This window comes from Protopterus annectens, chromosome 14.part0, assembly GCF_019279795.1.
Source record: "Protopterus annectens isolate FY-2018-M chromosome 14.part0, PAN1.0, whole genome shotgun sequence".
NCBI classification, from domain to species: Eukaryota; Metazoa; Chordata; order Ceratodontiformes; family Protopteridae; genus Protopterus; species Protopterus annectens.
The window spans coordinates 946909648-946932864 of NC_056748.1; the positions used below are offsets into that span (position 1 = coordinate 946909648).

General features: G+C 37.5%; 1 protein-coding gene across 1 annotated transcript in view; it reads left to right on the top strand.

The window, feature by feature from the left end:
• Window positions 1–23217, top strand: part of LOC122789360 (PR domain zinc finger protein 8-like) — a 133924-nt gene that overhangs the window by 86026 nt on the left and 24681 nt on the right. Inside the window, exons 2-3 of the mRNA XM_044056749.1 lie at window positions 3522–3744; window positions 20832–21066. Coding sequence (XP_043912684.1) covers window positions 3529–3744; window positions 20832–21066 — 451 coding nt within the window. The 5' untranslated portion in view covers window positions 3522–3528. The remainder of the gene's footprint in view (window positions 1–3521; window positions 3745–20831; window positions 21067–23217) is intronic.

Genomic DNA, 23217 nt, shown 5'->3' on the forward strand with positions numbered 1-23217 from the left:
CAAATTTGACACTAGATGCCCACTCCACCTGTCTGGACCTCTTCAAATCTATCAAGATTCCACCCTTTACCCTGATCCTGGGTGACTTTAACTACCGAAACATAAATTGGAAAAACTACTCATGCCAGAATGCAATTGCCCAGAGATTCCTCAATTTTATAAATGCAAATTCCTTGGAACAGCTACTCGATACCCCCACAAGAGGTGATAATATCTTGGACTTGGTATTAACCAACATATATAACCACTGCAGCATTCCTACAGTATTATCTTCCCTGGTAAGATCTGACCATAGAGCGGTCACTTTCGAAGTTAGCATCTCCCCTGACCCCCCTCTAGCTGGGTCAAATAAAAAACTTCTCCAAAGCTAATTACAACCTCCTGAGGGATGGTATACACAGCTTCACAGCCCCCTCCCACTCTGTTGGAACTGGCACTAATGTCCAAATCTACACCAAAGTACTATACAAGCATTTATATAGATGCATGTAATCAGAAAAACCTGACAGGACATCTGCAATAAATAAACTATATAATAAAAGAAATAAATTGCTGTCCTGGACCAAGAAGGAGCAGGTGCCCACTTGGAAGCAATCTATCCTTAGCCTGAACAAGAAAATAAGAACAGTAGTGAAATTCTCTAAACCCAACTTTGAATCCAAATTGGCCACATCTAATAGAGACAATCATAATGCCTTCTTCACATATGTCTGCAATCTCAAAGGAAGCTCCCAGATCTGTTCAGAACTGGTAGTCAAGGACGCCATGTACACAAATGGTGTAGATATAGCCAACCTACTGGCTGACAGATTCAGTGAAAACTTCACCCCTCTGCCCCCCCCCCCATCAGTAAATAAGGAAATCCCCTGTACCTGTCCACCTCCCCTTATCTCTAGGGAACAGGTCATCACTGCCCTCTCAAAGGCAAAAAATACAGCCTCCATGGGACCCAATAACATCCCAGGCTGCATCCTCCATGAACTTAGGCATGAACTTGCAGCACCATTAGGCACCCTATTCAACCAAAGCTTGAGTACTGGCTTTTTCCCAGCTGAGTGGAGGGCAGCCACTGTCATCCCTTTACACACAGGTGGAGTATCCACCAATCTGGGAAATTATAGACACATCAGTGTAACTAGGTTGATCTGCAAGGCCATGGAATGGATTATCATGGACCTCATTAACAGGGAAATTGGCAACCTCCAAACACTCGACCTCACACAGTTTGGCTTTGTCAAGGGGAGGTCATGTCTGTTAAATCTGGTCAACTTGTTTGAGACAGTCACCAAAACCATGGACGAGGGGAAGATGGTGCACACTGCCTACCCTGACCTGGCCAAAGCCTTCGACACTATCCCCCACTTGGGCATAATAGATAAATTCTCTCAACTAGGCATCAATCCACATGTTATCTGATGGGTAGCAAACTGGCTCACTGATAGAACCCACCTAATCAAAATAGGGGAAGCCAACTCAAGCAGTATATCCATAATGAGTGATGTACCCCAGGGATTGGTCTTGGGGCCTCTATTATTCAGGATATACTTCCCTGTGGTGCAGGACAAAACCAATGGGCTATGGCTGACCAAGTTTGCAGATGCCTGCAAGCTGGGCATGGTCATCAATTCCCCAAGTGATGTGGACATCCTCCAAGAGTTTCTCACACAAACAAATGACTGGTGCCAGAAACATGGCCTGAAGCTGAATGCCAAAAAAATGCATCATCATCCCCTTTGGGGAGAGTAACGTCCCCACATATTATCACATTAATAACAACATCCTAAGCACACAATCAGTTGTGAGGGATTTGGGCACCCAGGTTGATAGAAACCTGACTTTTGACCATCATGTTTCTTCCACTGTATGTGAAGCTTTCTACATGGCCCATCTCATTAGTAAGGGTATCTAATCCAGGGACAAGGAGGTCCTAACATCCCTGTATTCTTCTCTTATAAGGCCAATTATTGAGTACAATGCCCCCTTCAGCATGTACCTCGCAAAGCACATGCAGAGGTTCCTCACCAGATGAATCCAGGGCCTCAAACATATACCCTGTACAGATATGCTAAAAGCCCTGCTCCTCTACTCAGTTTCATACAGACTCCTCAGAGGTGACCTCTGTCTGGCATACAAAGCAATCTCAGACCCAGCCTTGATGGGACTGCTGCATATCTGCAAGTCAAGCTTCACTCGACTAACCCACACGTGTGATCTTAACCTGGTCTGTGATGTCAGTGGGACTTGTTGGAGAGACAGATCTGTGTCCCAGAGACTCCTCAGACTCCCTGTCCATGTCAAGCAAGGTACCTCATTATCCCTTTTCAAGAGCAACCTGGATAACTGGATGGGTGCTGACTTGTCTAAACATGGGCTAAACTCTTAGCTAGGCTTATAAGAGCCTCAGGGCCAATAGCCTAGTAACCTCCTATGATCCTATGGGAGTGTTAGGATAATTCAGAGCTCCAGATGACTGCAATGTTGCATAGCTTTCCCATTCCTGTCCTAATGTCCACAGGAGTTGTATGCCACAATTAGATCAAAGGAGGATGAGAGCTTATGCCATTGGATGAAGAGATAAAAATATGATTTAAAAAATCAAAAAAGGTGTTAACTTTCTTCTGATGTGGATACATGTGAGGCAGAGGATGTGACAGAGGGACAGATAATCCATTTCTTTATATTAATAAAGAAAATACATGGAATATGAGTCTATCATAGTCATCCTGCAGATGCTGTCTCTATGCTTATTATTGATAATACATGTTGTAATGTGCCTAAACTGTGCCATATTCAAGACAATAAAATGCTGTTCTGTCATTATATTGTGCAGAAATACTTCTCACAATTAGAGTATAAATTCACACCGATAGACATTTTGAATCATATTCTTATTTACTCTCGTCTTTTAACTATGCTCTAATAAACTGTTATCTTTTGTTACTTTTAACAAAAGTGAGACCTACATACCCTTCATGTCCAATCGAAATGCACATCCAATATGTTAATAATTAAATGGTAAGTCATGGCCAGCCTTTGTTCTGTGAAAGAAAAGGCAGCTTTATGTACTTTTACATGCCAAGATGTGCTTCTTTCAGTATTATGCATTGCAGCTATAGAATGTGTATGTGCTTTCAGCTTCACTTACAGATCACACTGTCGATTTGTAGACTTTGCTCTACTGCTTCCTGAAGTATCATTAAACCACTTAAGTCAAATAAATGGAAGAAATGCATAATTATTCCTCTTCTGTATGAAGTATGATAAGGGTTTTGAACCCAGTCTATGAATGTAGATATGTTTTTTTTCTCACCTCTAACATGAACCATTCTTCCCCTTTCCTCTTGTATTTATATATATGTACTCATGTAGACACACACACACACACACACACACACACACACACACACACACACACACACACACACACACACACACATATATGACAACATATTTTCAAATATTTATATCAATAATAATAAATATTGCTGCTATCATATTCACCCCTTTGTTTTTATTTTCAGGTGGATAATGGAGATTGCTTCCTTATCAAAAACTTTGTGGACGAGTGACCCCAAACTTTTACATCAGCACTTCACAGATGTATTAACATCAGTTCATACCACCCAAGATATTCCAGAAGGGACGGTTCTAGGCCCGTTTATTCTTCAAAATACAATTTTTGACACTATAGCATTTATTGCTTTGAAATGTACGGAGAGAAGAAGCATCCCATATGTCTTTCGGGTAAGAAACAACTGAATTTAGACATTATAAATGAGTGCAGTGGTGCTGTCCCAGTTTTTTTGTACTTGAGATTAAATCCATATATTATTTTATTTCTATACTTTTTCTGCAGACCTACAATTTAAGGTATCCTTTTGTTAAAAATGTTATATGACAGTAATTCAGTGAACCTAAAATACATGATGGTGGAACCAAAAAGCAATAGGAAAAAAAACACTGATTGCATTACAAATGTATAACCAGCAAATGATGCCAAACATGTAAACCACCCATGAGATGAATATTTCTTATCAGAAAATATACACAAGTCAAATGCTTTCATCTTGCAGATAACTGTTTTTTCAGAACTAAACTTGGAAATTATGTTGAGTCGGGGTGGTGTAATAGCTAAGGTGTTTACTTTACTGACAAGAGTTACAGGGTTTGATTCAAACAAAGGGAATTTGGCTAGGCTTAAAATGGTCCACAAAGGGGGCAAACTTAGTAGTTGTATATGATTTTTAGTCATTAAGCCTACCTATGTAGTCTCTATGTTTTAGGGGTGGGTTTGGCATAATGGTTAAGGTTCTTTACCTAATAAACACAAGGTACAAGGTTTGATTCTAACCTCTCATTACTGGCTAGGCTTAAAATGGCCCTTCAGGATGGTTAGCCTAGCACTCACCTATGAACCTATGTCACTTCCTTTCATCTAGTTTGTACACCTGCTGATCCCAATGTTCTGCTGTCAATCTGCAAACCATAGACCTGGCTACAGAAGCAACATTTTAGCTACCCCAGCAAAGCTCATGCCCCCTCACACTGACACATGATTTATTGCTATTACCATTCAAATGTAGACAATGCGCCAGATGGAATTGGTTGTGCACCACATGGAACTTGTTGTGCACCATTCTATTTGGCGCACTGTCAGTGCATGCATGGTAAGAGCATAAACCTTATGGCAGTGCAAGGGGACACAAGCTGTGCAGGAGTAGCAGAGAAGGTACTTCTGGAACTGGGTCAATGGGTTGCAGGTCAAGAGCAGAGCATTAAACCAACAGGTGTACAAACTAGATAAAGGGAAGTGACATAATTTCCAAGTTTAGTTCTGAAGAAGTCTGTTGTCATTGGTGGTTTGCCAGCTGTCACATTTTGGAAAATTGCTGTATTGTACACTGCTTTGGGTTATTACATTAGAAATGCTATATGTTTAAAATTGCAAAGCAAATTTGAAGGAACAGAAGAGAAAACAGAATATTTTCATGTACTTTATGATAGACTTTGTAAGTGTACATCTATATCTATAACAGAGCATATGCATGTGTGTGTGCTGTGTGAGTGGGTATGTATGTGTGTGTGTGTGTGTGTGTGTGTGTGTGTGTGTGTGTGTATATATATATATATATATATATATATCTATATATATATATGTATATATATATATATATATATATATGTATATATATATATATATATATATATATAGATCTATGTCAGATTATTGAAGTTCTGAAACTTTGAAATTCATATGGCAGAGACCATATGATCAACGTTTTGGAATTTCGAACATTAAAAAAAAAATTATATATTTTTTTAATATTTTTGCAGGGGAGGCAAGCCCCCTTGCACCCCCACATTAGTGGCTGTGTCCTCACTCCCCCTGGTAATTAAATATACCAACTCTAAGATCACAGTATATTGCGGGAAAAGGGTAAATTTTCTATTCCATGCTGTACCGTGATTAAAACTACGATCATATGGTCCCACCATATGAATTTCGAAGTTTTAAAACTTTGATAATCTGATAGGTATCCATATATGTAGATAGACACACGTTTGTGTGTGTGTGTGTGTGTGTGTGTGTGTGTGTGTGTGTGTGTGTGTGTGTGTAGATGTAGAACCACTAGCCATAGTTGAACGGCAACTTTATCAAAAAGGTAACTTACACGTATAATATGTAGTAGTCCTAATCAGTCAAGATGCTCTTATGTTGAATGTATTTACCTGACCTTGTGGAACAAAGAAACAGTCTGTATGTTTGGTGCAGGTGCCATGGGTGTTGTGTTTTGTACTGTTTAGGGCAGGTGGTTGAATGCACAAGAGGCGCACCATAAGCAGCATATTAATGAACTGATTGTAAAATGCTTCTGTGGTGATGTGGGAGATCAGGGTACAGCAGCCCAGGGAACTTGTCCCTTTCCCACTGAGCTCTAACTCTAGTGTTGGTATACATATGTTGCAGGGAGTGTGGGTGGTGCAGGTAGGCTTGCTCACCCTGCAAAAAATATTTGTTGCATACTTATTTTTAGTAGCTGAGTATATTTGATTTATCCTTTTAAAGTTATGTTTATTATATGTGATGTTGATGTGAAGCATAACAGTTTGTGAGAGGTGTTTATTTTTGGTGTTTATATTTTAATGTGTGGGTAATGAACAGTGATATTTTTGCTTTAATACAGTATTTTGTAATGGTTTAGATTTTTCTACTCAGGATGCTTTACTTTTCAACTGATTAGATTTTGGGCAGTATTATTCAAGCAAAAGTACTTTGGTCAGTTTGTTGTTCAATAATTCACCATGAACCCATAGATAGATAGATAGATAGATACGTGTGTGTGTGTGTGTGTGTGTGTGTGTGTGTGTGTGTGTGTGTGTGTGTGTGTGTATACACCTCGTGGTAACCTTTTCAAATTCAATGACTGCTGGGTTTTAGGACAGAGACGTACAGCACCACTTAGGGTGATCTCTGTAGCCATGCTATATGCTAATGAGACAGTTCAAGGGGTGGCATATGCTGATTTAGCATGCCCTGTCTCCATGGAACTGCCTTCAGCAATGCAGCTACATGATAAGCAATTTATGAATTTGCTCAGCTGTGTAGATTAGCATGGGCAGTCCTAGCATGCCACCATCATGACTGTGTTCATCCATTGCAGCAGAAATAAGTGCTGGTGAGTTTAGGGTTAAGTAGGGTTAGGAGGGGTGTGCATGAGTATGTGAGGGCAGTATGTTTGTGTGTCTGCCTGTCAGGTAGAGACAGGGGTATTAGTGAGGGGGTCAGGTAGGTGTGTGTCAGTGGATGAGAGTGTGAGTGTGATTAGATGGGCAGGGAGTCCAGTGTTTGTGCATGTTAGATGTGTATGCGTGTGTGATTGTGAGGTTGGTTGGCTGTCACCTCCACACCCTTACTCTAATGAGCATAACTCTACAATATTGAGTAGGGGACCGCTAGCCACCAGGTATTACTATAAACTGGTGTGTCGTAATAGAACCTAACAGTAGAAGGTCCAGGGGTAATGGGAGCCGCTGGCACCAGGAAGACTACTCTAAATTCATGTTTCATAATGGCAATTAAGCTAGTACTGTATCAGAAGTTGAAGGAACACTGGACTCCAAGGATTAAGGTATATGATATGTAACTGCGACCTTCCCTGATAGACTAGGGCCAGAGAAGGATACACTGCAGATATTCAGTCAAAGCAGAGACAGGTAAAGGGACTGTGATATGTGTGTGTGTGTGTGTGTGTGTGTGTGTGTGTGTGTGTGTGTGTGTGTGTGTGTGTGTGTGTTTGAATTTGTACTTCTATGTATAGGAGAGTACCTGAGGAGGGAGGGATGAAGCAACACTGGACCACAAGGATTAAGGTATATGACATGAAACTGCAACCTTCCCTGATAGCCTAGGACCAGAGAAGGAGACACTGTAGATATCCAGTCAATGCAGGGACAGGTAAAGGGACTGAGGTGTGTGTGTGTGTGTGTGTGTGTGTGTGTGTGTGTGTGTGTGTGTGTGTGTGTGTGTGTGTGTGTGTGTGTGTGTGTGTGTGTGTGTGTGTGTGTGTGTGCATGCATGTGTGTGTGTGTGTGTGTGTGTGTGTGTGTGTGTGTGTGTGTGTGTGTGTGTGTGTGTGTGTGTGCGTGTGTGTGTTTGAATTTGTACTTCTGTGTATGGGAGAGTGCCTGAGGAGGGAGGGAGGGATGTCTGTGCTTACATGATGCGGCTATCGCAGTTAACTTACACTGCAGTACTGATCAGTACATCACAGTAGTTAAATGTAATTCATAAACAAGCAAAAAATCCAATAATGAGGTCTTTCCTTATCACATCCAATGTGTCTATGAATCACAAATTATAGCATTGTGTTAATGTGCCCATTTTATGTCAGCCCTCAAAGTGATGTAGTAGGGCCTTCCTGAATAACCAGGATTATCTGAATGTGTTCCATCCTTTTTCGTGAAATTCACTATCCTTGGAGCTTGATCATACATAATTTGCAGGTACAAGGTGAACCTTCTTGCAAAGGGCTGGCTGAACATTGCTCCTCTAAAAGTTCAATTACAGCTCAAAATTTGGTATGTTGTTTGAGTTTCTGTTTCATGTAAATTGTCTTTAAGAAGCTGGTTTCTTCAATAGCAACCTATATTGAGTTGAAGGGAGAACACTTCATGACTTTAGAGAAGTGGTATTCTGCTTTGGTGTTAAACCCAGTGATGCATATATTACTTTACAGACCTCTGTTATAAATGATTCATAACTTTTGAATCTATGTAATTCTATGTTCTTACTCATTATGGTCCTAATGCAATATCTTCCTTTCTTTTCCTCCATTCTTTTTTATAAGTCTATACCAAAGATATTCCCTTGATCCCTTGGTTTATCCCCACAGACCATTGTTTTTTTTTCATTATGTTTATTCCTCATGAAATTCCACAGATACCATTTTCTTTCTCCTTTCTTGTGCTTGTATGTATCCTTTTCCTTGTGACTTTTGTGCATCTCCTGAATTTCTCCTGACATTTGCTTTGGTTGCTTTGCACACAAAATTTACCTCAAGTTTAAAGGATTCATGGGAAACATCTGGGGAAAAGGCTCTTAAATGTGGAAAGCTGTAATATAATGTTAAACCTGCAAATTGATAAAGTAGATGGCTTCACTTTTGCACAGCACTGTATGAAAAGAGTGAAAAGTGAAAAAATGTCAGCAAGTGATCACATGAATGACACATCAAAGATGGACATGAGAGATCCTGAGGTCATCCAATTCAAATACAAACACAGCCAATTTCTGTTCATATATATTTTTGTAAGTGGACAGTCAGTGCCCCATGCCTTTGAAAAGATATAGCTTGGGGAGTTAAATAAACTGAAGTAGAGGGGTGTGACCACCCCCCACCCCCCACTGGACTAGTAATCAAGGAGCTTCAATCCTCACAAATGGCACCTGTGGAGAATGTTCACTGGGAGGATAGCAGGTACAGACACAGTATTTCCAGATGCAGCTCTCTGCATCAAGTTTAATTTGCCTTAACAGCACAAAGAGACCACAGTCAGTCCAGGGCTGGTTTCTCCCTCTTTCTCCAGATCCCCTATAAGACTCCTGACTGTCGCAGCTATAGAGTTGAGTCCTTAGCCAGGGTTCCAAACCAAGTTCTCCAACACTCTCTCTGTCCACCCAGTGCTTCATATCCCTGCTGAAGTAGCTGACACACCACTTTTGGAGATTTGTTTTATACACCCACACATTTGGGAAAGGCTGGCATGGGTTTACTAGCTGTGTCCCTTCTGCTCAGACTATAAGGTAGTTACCGCTGCCATCAGAACTCCTCACCCGCTACTTTAAGGCCCTTAACAAAGGGTGTCCAGTTTTACTCTGTAATATTAATACTAATACAAATGGTAGTTTAACCAAGACAAAAAACAGAGCCAGCATACAGTGTTCAAAAATTTATTGTAATGAGAATTAAATCATTACAAAAGTAAAAAACAAACCGGTTTCGGCAGGAATAAACACAGCCTTCCTCAGTGTTGGTTACATACATAGTGGTGAACAAGAATATATATACTCACACCCAAACACTCGTCATTAATCAATTTGGTTCAATCAAAGATTTTCATTGAGACCAGGTGGGAATAATGCCCCTAATTTGATTATCCACTTTTTTTCTTTGGTGTTAAGAATCGAGTGTAACCCAGTTTTGTTATGACCCAGTCAGTGCTACAGTTCGCGAAGAACCTGAGATCATGAACTACTGGACAATTTCTACTTGAGAATTGTTTAGACTTATTGATCTTGTTACAGTTTGTGCAATGTCCACAAGGGTAGCAACCTATCAATGTAGCACTGACTGGGTCATTTATCTGGCCACTTGCCATTGTGGTTCATTTTATGTAGGACAAACATCCAGACCACTTAAAATTAGGATTTCAGAACATATCAGCAATATTAAAAACAAGAGACAGAATAATGCATTATACAAACACCATTTAGTACATGCTTCTGCCAAATTCACCTTTACTATAATTGATAGGATCATTGGCAACAAGCATAACAAAACTGGGTTACACTCGATTCTTAACACCAAAGAAAAAAAGTGGATAATCAAATTAGGGGCATTATTCCCACCTGGTCTCAATGAAAATCTTTGATTGAACCAAATTGATTAATGACGAGTGTTTGGGTGTGAGTATATATATTCTTGTTCACCACTATGTATGTAACCAACACTGAGGAAGGCTGTGTTTATTCCTGCTGAAACCGGTTTGTTTTTTACTTTTGTAATGATTTAATTCTCATTACAATAAATTTTTGAACACTGTATGCTGGCTATGTTTTTTGCTTTGGATCCTATACTTGTTGAGCCGTGCATTTGCCCCTCGTGCAGATGACCTGTTTTTGATCAAATCAGTTTAACCAAGAGCAAGGCTATTAGGAGTGGCCCACACAGTGTCACAAAATAGTAGTCTGAAAACTTAAATATCTCTACAAAGATCAGCCACAATGAAATGTTTAAATATATTTAATAATAAATAATAAAAGAACAAGACAATACTAAATATATATTCAAAGTGGTAGCAGAGTTCAAAAGCACAGGAAATATTTAAAGTAATATTGCAGGACAGGCTCAAACAAATAAAGAAAAACAATATCTAAACTAACCTTCACTATATTCCTGGCTTTATCTAAGAGAGTTACTATACCCTAGTAACTTACTTAATAGAGCAAGGCAAATGTTGTGGTGAGTAGTTCTTCTAGTTGTTTTCAGGCCCAAGACAGAACGCAGAATACTCTGTCTCACTAAGAGACTTCCCAAAATAATATCTAAAATATTACTGCTGGGATAACTTGCAGAAAGACATCACTTCTTATCATTTGACTTTAGTTCCCATGCAAACCCCCCATTGCTGGAAGTTGACAGGACTTAGCACCTACCCATAAAAATACACACACAAGGGCTTTTGCTCAAATTTTTGCCAGGTGCTGAAAGTCATAAAACAATTGCATACCTCTGTGCCTCCAGAGAAGTGATTAATTCACCCCAAGGACAATACAGAAAGGTTCCTAGTACAGACTTTGTGTCTCTGGCTGCACTGAAACCTGTGAGATAGCATCTTTATGGCCCAGTCTATAAAATTATTTAATCTTAGATATTTTTCTAAAGTTTGCTAGACTAAGGTTGTTGAAACATATACATTTACAGTTACAATAGTGCATGTGCATTTCTACTCTCTCCAGTAAGGCACACTGTGGATACAGTTCAAACACAAGCACTTTACAAATACCTTTTCAACACAAACATCTGTACAAAGCAGTTTGATATATACATGATACAGTTCTAATACATTTGTAATTCCAGCATCTTGTATGACCCACAGTTCTAACACATTTGTAATCCGAGCATCTTGTATAAATCACATTGATATTCACAAATGACATATAATTATTTACAAAATTCCAGCTAGCTGTACTGGCAGTGTCTCCTTTCATCACAAGGGGGGGCATGGAAAAATAGGCTGATGAATGAGGAGGTTATGAAGGGTCATGTGCCACTGATTCTGTACCTACAAAACCCCTTAAATATGAACTGGAATAGACACTACTTTTCTAGGCTGTGAGCACCAAATATATATGCTATTCATCTGGAAAGCTTGATAGTTCCGAGAAAACAATTTGATCAGTGGCAAGTATGACAAAGACTGTTGCTAGCTTGCAATGACTCAACATCTAGGATTAGCTTGTCATGACTCAGCAGACTTCTAGGATGGGAAAAGCTGAATTCACACAGTACTGGCTGATTCCTGCCACAATGCCCGCAAGTAAGGCATAAATTGCAGGTGATAGACCATATGCATCTCATCTACTCAACAACTAGCTATACAAATCACGCATCATCTCTCCAGCTGAGGATTTAATTTCTAAAGCTAAATGAAGAAGAAGATCTGGAATAGGGGTGTTCTACTCTTCCTGCTTCAGCTATCACTTTTTCCCAGCAACAGTAGGAATCCAAGTATTGCTGATGGATCCTAGGTCTAGAAAATATGCTGAAAGGGATGTGGATCTGCTGTCAGTATTTCCTAAGAGGTTATTTAATTCTTGCTTTAATCCAATAAAGTCATTATGATCTGATGCAGTTTACTTTGGCCTATGCATATGTATTCACAGACCTATATTGCCACTGAGTTGCTCAAATGAAGAGCAAGAAAGACATGAGGATATTGAGAGCTTCCTCTAAAAATTAATCTATGCTTAATCCCTCCATATTTTCTACGAGATTCCCCACACACCTGTTTCTCATCCTGATCTGATTTGCTGTGTTATGCACCTTAAGTGACAAACAATTATTATGTATTTATTTAATTTACTTTTTCTTTGTTGATCAAGTTATCCCCACTAGGCTAGTGGCTCTTTTCAGGAGAGGCCCACAGTGATATTTCTATTATTATGGGAAATTTGTCTGGGGTATCAGGGAACTTCCCTACTGATCCACAAGTGAGTTGTTACATTCCTGCATCGCTTCCAGCTGTGAAGGCAGCTTGGTGTTTGTGCAGGAAAATGGTGGAGGGCGGAGAGAGTGTTGTACTGTGGATAGCATTTATGCAGAAAAAGTTGTTGGTCAAGACAAGAAATGTACAAATAGTCAGAGTTTAGCTGACTTATCTGATGTGGATGTGGGAAGAATTGTTACAGAGCTGGTATTGGGTGGAATAACTGAGTCTCAGCTATTTCATTTACTGAATAAAGACTAACCCAGTGATAACTATGATATTTCATTGTTGAGTTGGTCAAGAAACTGGTAATATGGAAGTTGATGATGATGACATGCCAGAGACTAATGATATCTGTGATAAAGTTATAAAAGGCAAGTATATACAGAAATTAATGGGGTTAAAGTACACGCTCAAAAAGATACTGTAAAAAAAAAAGATTTATGGTGAGGATTTGGAGTAAAATGACCCCATAACTGAAAGATACTCTGTATGGGACAAACTGATTGTACCTTTGGGCTTTTCTTCAAAAGATATGATATTGTTTATCCATTTGAGGAAGCAGCAATTCCATGATGTGAATTCTGATACTGTTTTTTTTTTTTAATGGACTAGTTTTTAGTGTTATTTGAAATTTAAAAAAATCACATCTTTCTATGAAATACTTGCTTTTAAGGGCAAGGTATCAAGCTTACAAAAATAATTTTTGTTTAGAACTGATGAAATTGAAGAATATGATGAAAAGAAAAGTTTTCATGATCTTTATTCTTTTGTTTTAAATATTACAACGTCTAAGGATGATAGATGTCTAAGGAATGGTAGTTGGGATGTAGAGACAATACTAAATATTAAAAATGATTTAGTGAAACATCTACCTAGTAGTATTTTTGTGAATTGTAATAGGGGAACTGTTAAATACATGGGACACTCTAAATGTGTTATTTTTGTGGAAGTATAGATAATTTTATTGGTGACTGTATAAAGATTAGGTGTAATCAATATGGGAAGAAGGGTCATATGATGAGCAAGTGTATAAAAATGAAGACTTTGTAATTAAGAGGGACAAGAGTTCAAAAAAAGAGAGAAGAAATTCTTAATGGAAGTGCAATGGAAATTCATGGGGATGGGGAAATGAGAGTGATACAGAGGGGGAATCGTGTCAAATGAATGAGGTTACTGAAAAAGACGGGACACTGAGAGAAATGCAAGATAGTGAAAATATGTGAAGGTATAGAGAGTGAAAATTCAGAAGTGGAATGGATACAGTTTGTAAGAAAAAAGTATGATTGGTGCTACTGCAAGGACATGAAAAAAGGAAATTTTAAAAATGCTTCCCTAAGTATAAGAAGAAAGAAAAAGAATAATGTGCATTTACTTTCAGTAAATGGTAATACTTTAACACTGGAAGATGATTATCGCTGTTACAATGAAATGTACAGTGTGAAACTGATATTTGTTTATTTGATACAAGATTTATATTTGAGCAAGATAGGCTGCAATATAAAACCTGACGGTGAGGTGAAATAATATGGAATAAGGGAAAGGTAGATACCCAGGTGTTTTTTTTTAAGTAGAAATAAAAGTATTAGATTTTTATATTGTAACGGAACAGTTATTGATATAAGAAGATACATGGTAGTTGGGATTTATGCAACAACATTGACTGCTGAAAAGATAGCATTTTTTGTAGTTTGAAACCATATTTAATGCTTAATATGAATATTAATATGGGTGATTTTAATTGTAGTATTAGGGAGTCAAGTAAAAGAGTAGGGACTGATGTTAAAAAAGTAAGGGGATTGGTAAAATATGGTAAGATGATAGTTTGTTCAAAAATAAATACACATATAAATGAGAAAATAAAGAAACAGATATTTTTCATATTTTCAGATGTGTGTGAAAGAGGTGATGGTGTTTTGTTAATTTTTTTTTTCAGATCATAAGGCTAGTTGAATGGACTGGTATAAAAATGATATGTTTATTGTTGAGGGAAAAGAGATAAAAAGAGTTTTTTTTTGAAATGTAGAACAGAAGTCATCTGAAAAAGAAAGTAACCAGTTATAGATAGCGCATATGTCTATGTGAGAGCTTTATATTTCATGAATTGAGTGGTGAGTAGTATTTAAAGAAAAATATAGAAAAATCTTTATGAGAACAAAGTTGTAAAACAGCAAAAAAGATAATAAAACATGATAATAGGTCGCTTAAAGAAATGATAGACTTGGAGAAAATAGTAAAACCTTTTTGATTAAAGAAAAAAGATTTTAATGAAAATAACAAAACATGAAAATATATTTTTAAGACAAAGATATTTTCTTCAGGGTAAAAAAGAAATTGTTTCTCCCAAGTTAGCTAAATTCATTAAGGAAAACATAAGTATTATACGAGAAATAAGAGATGTTAATGGTAAGGCAAAATATAAGCAAGACAAGATTACAGAAATTCTATAGAATTATGTGAATAAATTATATATAATTTATTTATTTTTTTATTTTACATTTGTTAACCGAGATAGTCCAACTGGATACATGTCCATTTTCAGTGGAGGCTTGGGGAGAAAAGCTCCAAGGAGACAAATTTACAAGACATAAAGACAATTCTTAGATACATATTTCAGCTAGGTCCACTAAGGGTATCTAGTTGAGAACACATATAAGTGTTAAGCCGTTAACAGATACAGTTGTCAATAGGTTTATAAACAACAATAAATTGTGCAAACTAACACAAAATTACCATCATTCTTTTGTTGTGGTGCAATTTTCTGCAGGTGAAACAAGAGACTATTGTTTAAGCCAAGAGTTGCATTAGTATAGGAGTGGTACTGGGGTTAGTCTGGTGTGAAGCAGGGACATAGCCATTTGTTGCTTAGGTGACTTTTGATAGATTTTTTAAATTTAGGCAGGGAGGCTTCCAGGGTTATGGATGCAGGCAGGGAGTTCCAGAGTTTGGCCACATAAGAAGAGTAAAGGGAGTCACCAGCATGGTTGTGTGTTCTAGTAACTGTTAACAGTAGCTTGTCTGTGGAGCGGAGTTGTCTAGGACAGGAGTACTGTTGGATTATGTTACTTAAGGAAGGTGGAATATTTGGTTGGGAGAGTAGCTTGTGAGTGATGATCAGCTGATTATAGGTTAGTAGATTTGCTAGTTCAAGCCAGCCAAATTGCTTTAGGTTATGACAGTGATGGGCTCTGAAGGAGCTGTTATTAGCAAATTTAGCTATCTGATTATAGCAGGTGGTCATTTTGTTGGTTTCTGTTTTGGATAGATTGGTCAAGATTGGCAATGCATACAGTAGTGTTGAGAGAAGGAGGGTACGAACAATTGTGGCTCTAGCATTATGGGTCAGGAACGATTTGTGTTTGTAGAGACTACCTAGCTTTTTGTTTGTATTTTTAAAAGCCAGATTTATGTGTATATCAAATTTTAGCTTGTTATAATTGGTAATACCTAGAAGTGTTGTATGGGATTCAGGTGAAATAGGGGTACCGTTTTTAGAGTGGATAGTGAAGGAGGGGGTAAGAGCAGTAGTTAGTGAGGGATGAAATAGTAGGAGCTTGTTTTTTTGGGGGTTAAGTATTAAGCCATTCTCAGTAAGCCAACTTTTGACTGAGTGAACATTATCCTGTTTTTTTTTTGTGTAGATCTGCTAGGGTAGGGGCACTGCATACTATAGTTGAATCATCTGCATATTGGATAAGGGTTGAACTATTTGCAGCTGAGTGGAGATTATTTGTAAAAATTGAGAACAGCAAGGGGCCCAATATAGATCCTTGAGGTACCCCAAGTGTCACAGGTAAGGGTGGAGATAAGTTATTGTTCCATAGTACTGCCTGTTGCCTATTGCTGAGGTAGTTTTTGAACCAGGAGACTGATAGGTTGTCTAAACCTAGGTTTACAAGGTGGGAGATGAGTTTTTCATGGTTAACCATATCAAATGCCTTTGATAGGTCCAAGAAAAGGGCTGAAGAAAGCTTACCATTGTTCCTGTTGTGGTTTATGGTATCTGTGAATGCTAACAGGGCTGTGGTTGTGCTATGACCTAGACGAAACCCATGTTGTGTTTGAGATATGAGTTCTTCATTAGTAAGGTGGGACATTAATTGATGGTGAATACATTTTTCTAATATTTTTGCAAGTGGGGATAGGATTGTGATTGGTCTGTAGTTTGATATGTCATGAGAATTGCCCCCTTTATGAAGGGGTATAATGTAGGCAGTTTTCCAAATCAGGGGTACTGAGCATTCAGAGATAGATCTTTTTATTAGGGTCTATATTAGAACATCGAAGTTTCAAAACTTCGAATGTTCTAATATCGAACCCTATTCAGCGAAAGCTGAAAATATCGAAGCAACAGAAAACCACATTTTTTCCAAGGGAAAGAATTTGGTTGTCCATTTTTGTTGCTTCGGTATTTTCAGCGCTGTGGTGGAAAGTTACGGGTCGGGTTCAGGTAAGTGTGCGATTGTGTGGAAGTGAGGGTTAGGACGGGTTAGGTGAGTTAGGGTTAGGGCACGGGTTAGGTATGTGTGCGATTGTGTGGACATGAGGGTTAGGGCGGGTTAGGTGAGTTTGGGTTAGGGAGCAGGTGAGGTGAGTGTGCGATAGTGACGGACCTTAGGGTTAGGGTTTGGGTTAAGGTAAGTGGATAGTTAGTGGTGTGTGTATAGTTTAGTGTAGGCTTAGGCGTAAGATTTTAGGTGTATGTGTGTGGATTGCTGTTTATTTGGTGTACTTGTGTTGTGTGTATGTGTTTTGGAACAGCAAATTTTTTCCCTAGGAAAAAATTCGCTGTTCTGTATGTTCGATATTTTCAGCTTTCGATGAATAGGGTTCGATATTAGAACATTCGAAGTTTTGAAACTTCGATGTTCTAATATAGACCCATTTATTAGTATAGAGACTGGTATAGCTATTTCAGTTGCTGCCAGTTTTAAGTATTCATTGGGGAGAGAGTCTGCCCCTAGTGTTGTCGGTTTTAATTGGGAGAGTAGCTTTCTTATGTAGGAGGTTGGGGTGAGTTGTAGCTTAAAAGTGGGACTGTTGTTATGTGTAGGGTGGTTACTTGTAGTTTTGGCAGTAGGTTGCTTTTGTGTGAGGGCAAGTATGGTTTCAGTAAAGAATGTATTGAATGGTTCTGCTATGTTATCTTTTGTTAAACCTGATGTTGGGGGTGGGGTAGTGGTTTTACCAGGGTGTCGTAACCTGTTTAAACCTGCCCAGAATTTCTTAGGATTGTTCATGTGTTGATTTTGATGGGTAATAAAGTAATTTCTTTTATCCTGCATGACTAGTTTCTTGGTTAGATTTCTAATCTGTTGGTATGCTTGCTGCATTCTCGGGTTCTTGTTGGAACTCCAGGCTGTCCAGGCTGTATTCCTTTCTGTTATTTTTTGCCTAGTTTCCCTAGTTAACTGTGGAACTGTGTTAGCCTTAACTATAGTAGTTCTTACAGGGGCATGCCTATTTAATATTTCTAAGAAGATAGAGTTAAAGTGTTTGGTGGCTTCATCTAGGGGTAGATAATACAGTTCAGACCAGTTGTATTGCTTTAGCTCATGTAAGAAGTTAGATGGGTTAAAATGTTCTTTGTTCCTGATTGTTTGAAGTATTGGGGTTTGAGGGTGGTGGGAATTATGTTTAAGTAAGAGGGTAGTTTGATGGCCACTTAATGAGTCAGGAAGGGTGCCTGCTAAGTAGGAACAAGGTATTTTATTTAGCAAGATCCAGTCTAAAAGTGTTTCTTTTTTACTACTTTTGACTAATGTAGTGGGTTGTTTGATTGCTTGAGAGAAGGTAAGCAGGTTGATATGATTAGTGGGTGCTTGGGAAGAGCATGTGAGCCAGTCAATATTGAAGTCTCCTAATACAATGGTCTCTTGAGGCATGGATTGTGACAGCCATTGAAGTATAGTTTCCATGGTAGGGATATTATTGCCAGGAGGGATATAACCTGTTACTAAGTTGATGGTTTTCTTGTTACATATTTTGAGCTTAGTTAAGAGTATTTCTGCCTTGTCCAAAGGGGGCATAGGTACCTCAGTCTTAACTATGGTTAGTGTATTTTTGTAAAGCAGGGCAATGCCACTGCCCTTTTTCTTCAGTCTATCTTGCCTAAGGATACTGTACCCAGGTGGTAGGATCTCTGTATCTTCTTTCTTTAAGGAAAATATAAAACAAAAAGATTGCTGGTGTCAACAGATATGCTGAAAGGAGTCTGAAAAAAATAGAAAAAAAAATTGATTTAAGAGAACTGGGAATGATTTTGATTAAAGTAAAACAAGATTCAGGATCTGGTATGGATAGTAAAGGCTATGGGGTTTATAACTCTATGGAAGTTTGGCAGAAAGAGATACTGTTAAATATATTTCATGAATAATTAAAGAGAAGAGAGACTGGGGAGGAAACTTATGAAGAGGTTATTAAATTTCACATGGGAAAAGAAAGGGGATAGAAACTAAATTGAGAGTTGGAGGGCCATAATGTTAAATAATACTGATTACAAAATATTTATGAAAATATTGCAAGTGGTATGTAATAGTATAATACAAAAGGTGAAAGCTGAAGGAATTTATGGCATACAAGGGAGGCACAGTCAAGAATTATTATTTATAATAAGAGAGATTGTGGATGAGTTTATATATAAGAATAATGGTTTGTGTGTAATTGTGGGGGATTTAAAGAAAGCATTTGATTTGGTCTAACATATGCTTGTGGAATATTATGGAAGAATATGGTTTTAAGGGGAAGGTACTTAATTTATCAAATTCAATTTATAGTCATAATAAGGTAAGATTGTTAATTAATGGTGGTGCCACTCTGAGGGTTATTTGAATAGAGGTATAAAGCATGGGTGTCCAATGAGTACTATTTTTCTTTCTTTGCTTATGATTGATATAGGAGCAATGTTTCTGCTGTAATGAATGATGCTAAATATAATAGTGGAAACAGCATGGAAATTCCACATTTTTATTTTCCACTGATGATATAGTATTGATTACAAAAAAGAAGAAAGAACTGGATGAAGAAAGTGTTAATTTATGTTAAAAATGGTTAGGGGTGGTTGGCTTAGAATTAAATAAATGAATATTAGGAGAAAGAAATATTTGTGCTGTTCCTTTTTGTAAAGAATAAACTAACATTTTAGGGATTACATTTGGTAATAATGAGGTTGTAGAAGGGTGATGGAATTTTTTAATTGAAAAAAAAAAATAAAAATGTCAGTAATTTGTGGAAGTTGTTTATCACATAAAACGTTTTATCTATTTAATGCAGAAAGCATGGGAAGGATTGGATATTTGGCATTTGACTAAAGTTTTTATGTTATTTAGTAATAAAGAAAATTAATTGTCAAACTGTATCATTGTGTTTTTTTTGGGGGGGTGTCCAGATTGAACACAGTAAAGAGAGGGATTTTTTGTTTAAAGGGAGGTTTGAATTTAATAAATCCTATAGTATATTTAGCCTTTATGTGTCTATTTAAAATTTTAAAGAAAAGAAATAATTTGATATTTATTTTGGAAATTAAATATAAAGAGTTTTAGAATGGCAAATTAAAGATTAGGAAAGAAAAGTTCTGGAAAGTCAGGAAATTGTCGAATATTAAAAGAAAATTAAGACATGGAATTTAGAAATTTAAGTGAAATTAATAGAAGGGAATGGTCTGACAATGTAGGAAGACAATGGTATGGGCGTAATCTGTGGGAAGGATTTAAGTGAAAATTTTATTAAAGCAATTAGGTTAAGAAAGAAAATATTTTTAAAAAGTAACAGAATGACAAGATTTTTTATGGAGGTTAGTGATAAATTGACTACTTGTGAAAACAAATATGAAGTATCAAATCTGGTCACACAGACTGTTTATTTTGTAATATATTAGTGAATATGCCACAGGTTTTACTAGATTGTGAAAGGGTTAACAGGTTTTGGGGAAATGATTAAAGAAAAGATTATTTTTGGTCTAAAAAGTTTTGAAAATATTAATATGAATATTACTCATTTGGCTTTGCTTGATAATATGAACTTAATACAATTCTGATATTCCAGCTGAAAACGCAATAAACTAGAGCAGTATTACATATTGTCAGTCAAATGATGGCTAGCCAAGTGGACAGATAAATAAATCATAATGCTCAGAAACAAATACCACTGTATTTGCAGTAACAATCATTTGCTATCTGAGAAGTTTAGGAAATAGTGAGTTAAACAAAAATGACATAAATTTGAGGTAAGGGAATGGAGTTTCTACAGTCCATTTATACTGTGGATTTCTTTTTCTTCTGTATGAATAAGTGAAATTCTACTTTAATGAATGTGCGGTAATGTGATGTTGCCTTTTTAAACAGGTTGACACAGCAATGTTAAATAATCCATCCTATGCTGGCTTGCCATGGCTTCGACTTGTGCAAGCTGCTGTTGACAAGAAAGAGCAAAATTTAGAGGCTTATCTAAAGAATGGACAGCTGTATTATCGTGCCACTCGAAAGATTGTGAAAGAAGAAGAACTATTTGTATGGTATGATGAAGAACTGTCTGCACTGCTTGGCTTCCAGGAAATTAAAGCTCGCAACTCCCTAATTGGTGAGTTACAGTCACAGTTGTGTGTTTGATGCTCTTGATATTTGACTTCTAGGGAAACACCAAGGAGAAATTTGTAATTTGTCAGTGACAGATTTTATGTATGTTGTCAGCACTTCTAAACTGAATAAAAACTTAACCACTTTAATTATGCATATTGTTCTAATATCAATAAAATCATATACAGCACTAGGATATTATGTGATTTTTTGTTTTTATTTTATTCAGTTGTTAACCTGTTAAACCAAATAGCTCAAGGGCATCTTTTCAAGGGTGGTCTGGAAGCACTGTCTGATTAAGTGACTTAAAATAAGTTATACAAATTGTAAATGGGGCCTGAGGGAATGTTAGAGAATAAAACATAGGAGGGACAGATAAAATAGTATTACACCTCTGTCCTAAATGGGCAGATAAGCAACACATGCAAGATTAAATGAACTTCTGAAAATGATCACTGTCCTATTTTAAAAAGGAATTCTCAGGTTATAGAGGGTTATGTTTAGGTCTTTGATCATCACCAACTTGTTATATGTTTGAGGAGTAAATATCAATAAATTTACGTTAAGAGTTGTAATACACTTTTCTGTGCCAATATACTCCACTTTAAAAAGGCACAGCAGCACAAGCTGCTTTTTAAAACTACTTTACCTTCCTGCATCATTTAAAAATGCTACTGTGTGTTGCTTGCTGTTTATGTTGTAGAATGAATTGTTAAAAACCTTTGTTACATCTGAACAAAGTTTGTTAACATACTTCCTAGATATTACTCAATAAAATTTCACAGAGAATGAAAACTATTGAAAACACACCACCATTTCTGAAACAGTCTACAGAGACCTTGCAGGTGTTGCACATATAAGGTGCTCTGGGTAATGTGTTTAGGGCAATGTAGCAACCACATAAGTATTTAATTCTATGTCTTTATGAAATAAGAATATAAGTTTTTAATGAAGTCTTATTAGAGTACTATATTGTGAAGATGTACTTATGGGTTCAGGGACAGCTTGGTAGTTTTGAATGGTTTTGTGATGTAGATATTTAAACTGGATTGATGGTTTTGGTTTTAATATGTCTGATGAAGTGTCCAGGAAGGACACAGAAGCGCTTACTACATTAAAATTTTCCAGCTCCTAAGCAGCCGTGGTGTGTTCTGTCTATGTTGATATACATTTTCTGCAGCTGACCTTTGGTCTGTTCTTCAGAGAGACACTTTATTCTCTGACAGCTGCTTTGTTTCAGCTTCTTGACATTACCTTATACACCAGTACTATACTTCCCGTCTCATCTCATCTCTCGACAGAAGTATCCAGCATGTTTAGTCTCTGCCCATATCCTTTCTGTTCTGTCCCAGGCATCTTTCTGCTCTTCTAAGGTTTGTTTCCAGCAGCTGACATCCTGCTCTTGTATGGCTTCCAGAACTGCAGTTAGAATATCACAAACTTTGTTACTTTTGATCTGGTCTCCTTTTGCTACTTGAACTAGCAAATGTATTTTCACATAAATGAAAAGTCCTCCATAGACACATCCCATACAAGGGGCTTTCGCCTCTGCGCCCCATAACTTCTGGGTAAGTTATAAAACTTGCAGGTTGTACCTATTCAGAGGAGCAAGTTTGTATGGTTGTAGTTCACTAAAAAGAAACCCAGTTTAACAAACACCACATTACTTCTACACTTCTGGAGTCTATCCACTTAAGGATACATTCATTTTGCTGCTGCCACTACCCAGTTAATTTGTTCTGGTTGGTTCAGGCCTGATATGATGACTGCCCCCAGATATTTTTCTCAGTGTATGTGTATGGTACTCTGCACTGAACCTCAACATTCACTTTCCTGACTGATCAGCATTTCCAAATCATTCCTCAGTTTTTTGTTTCCATACTTCAGAGTTGTACATAAGTTTGTGTCATCAGCTAGACAATGATCTCATTCTCTGCTACTTGTTATATCCGAAAGAAACATAGTAGAGAGTGTTGGACCTCAGAATGACCATTATGGCACACCACTTGTTAATTTCCTTATGTCTAATATTGTCCTCACCATCACAGCCCTCTGGGTATCACCCCCACAACCACGCAGGAGTTAATTTCTTCATTTTCCTATCCCCATGCCTCCTGTTTTCTAAGCAGTGGGCTACATGGAGATGAGTTAACGG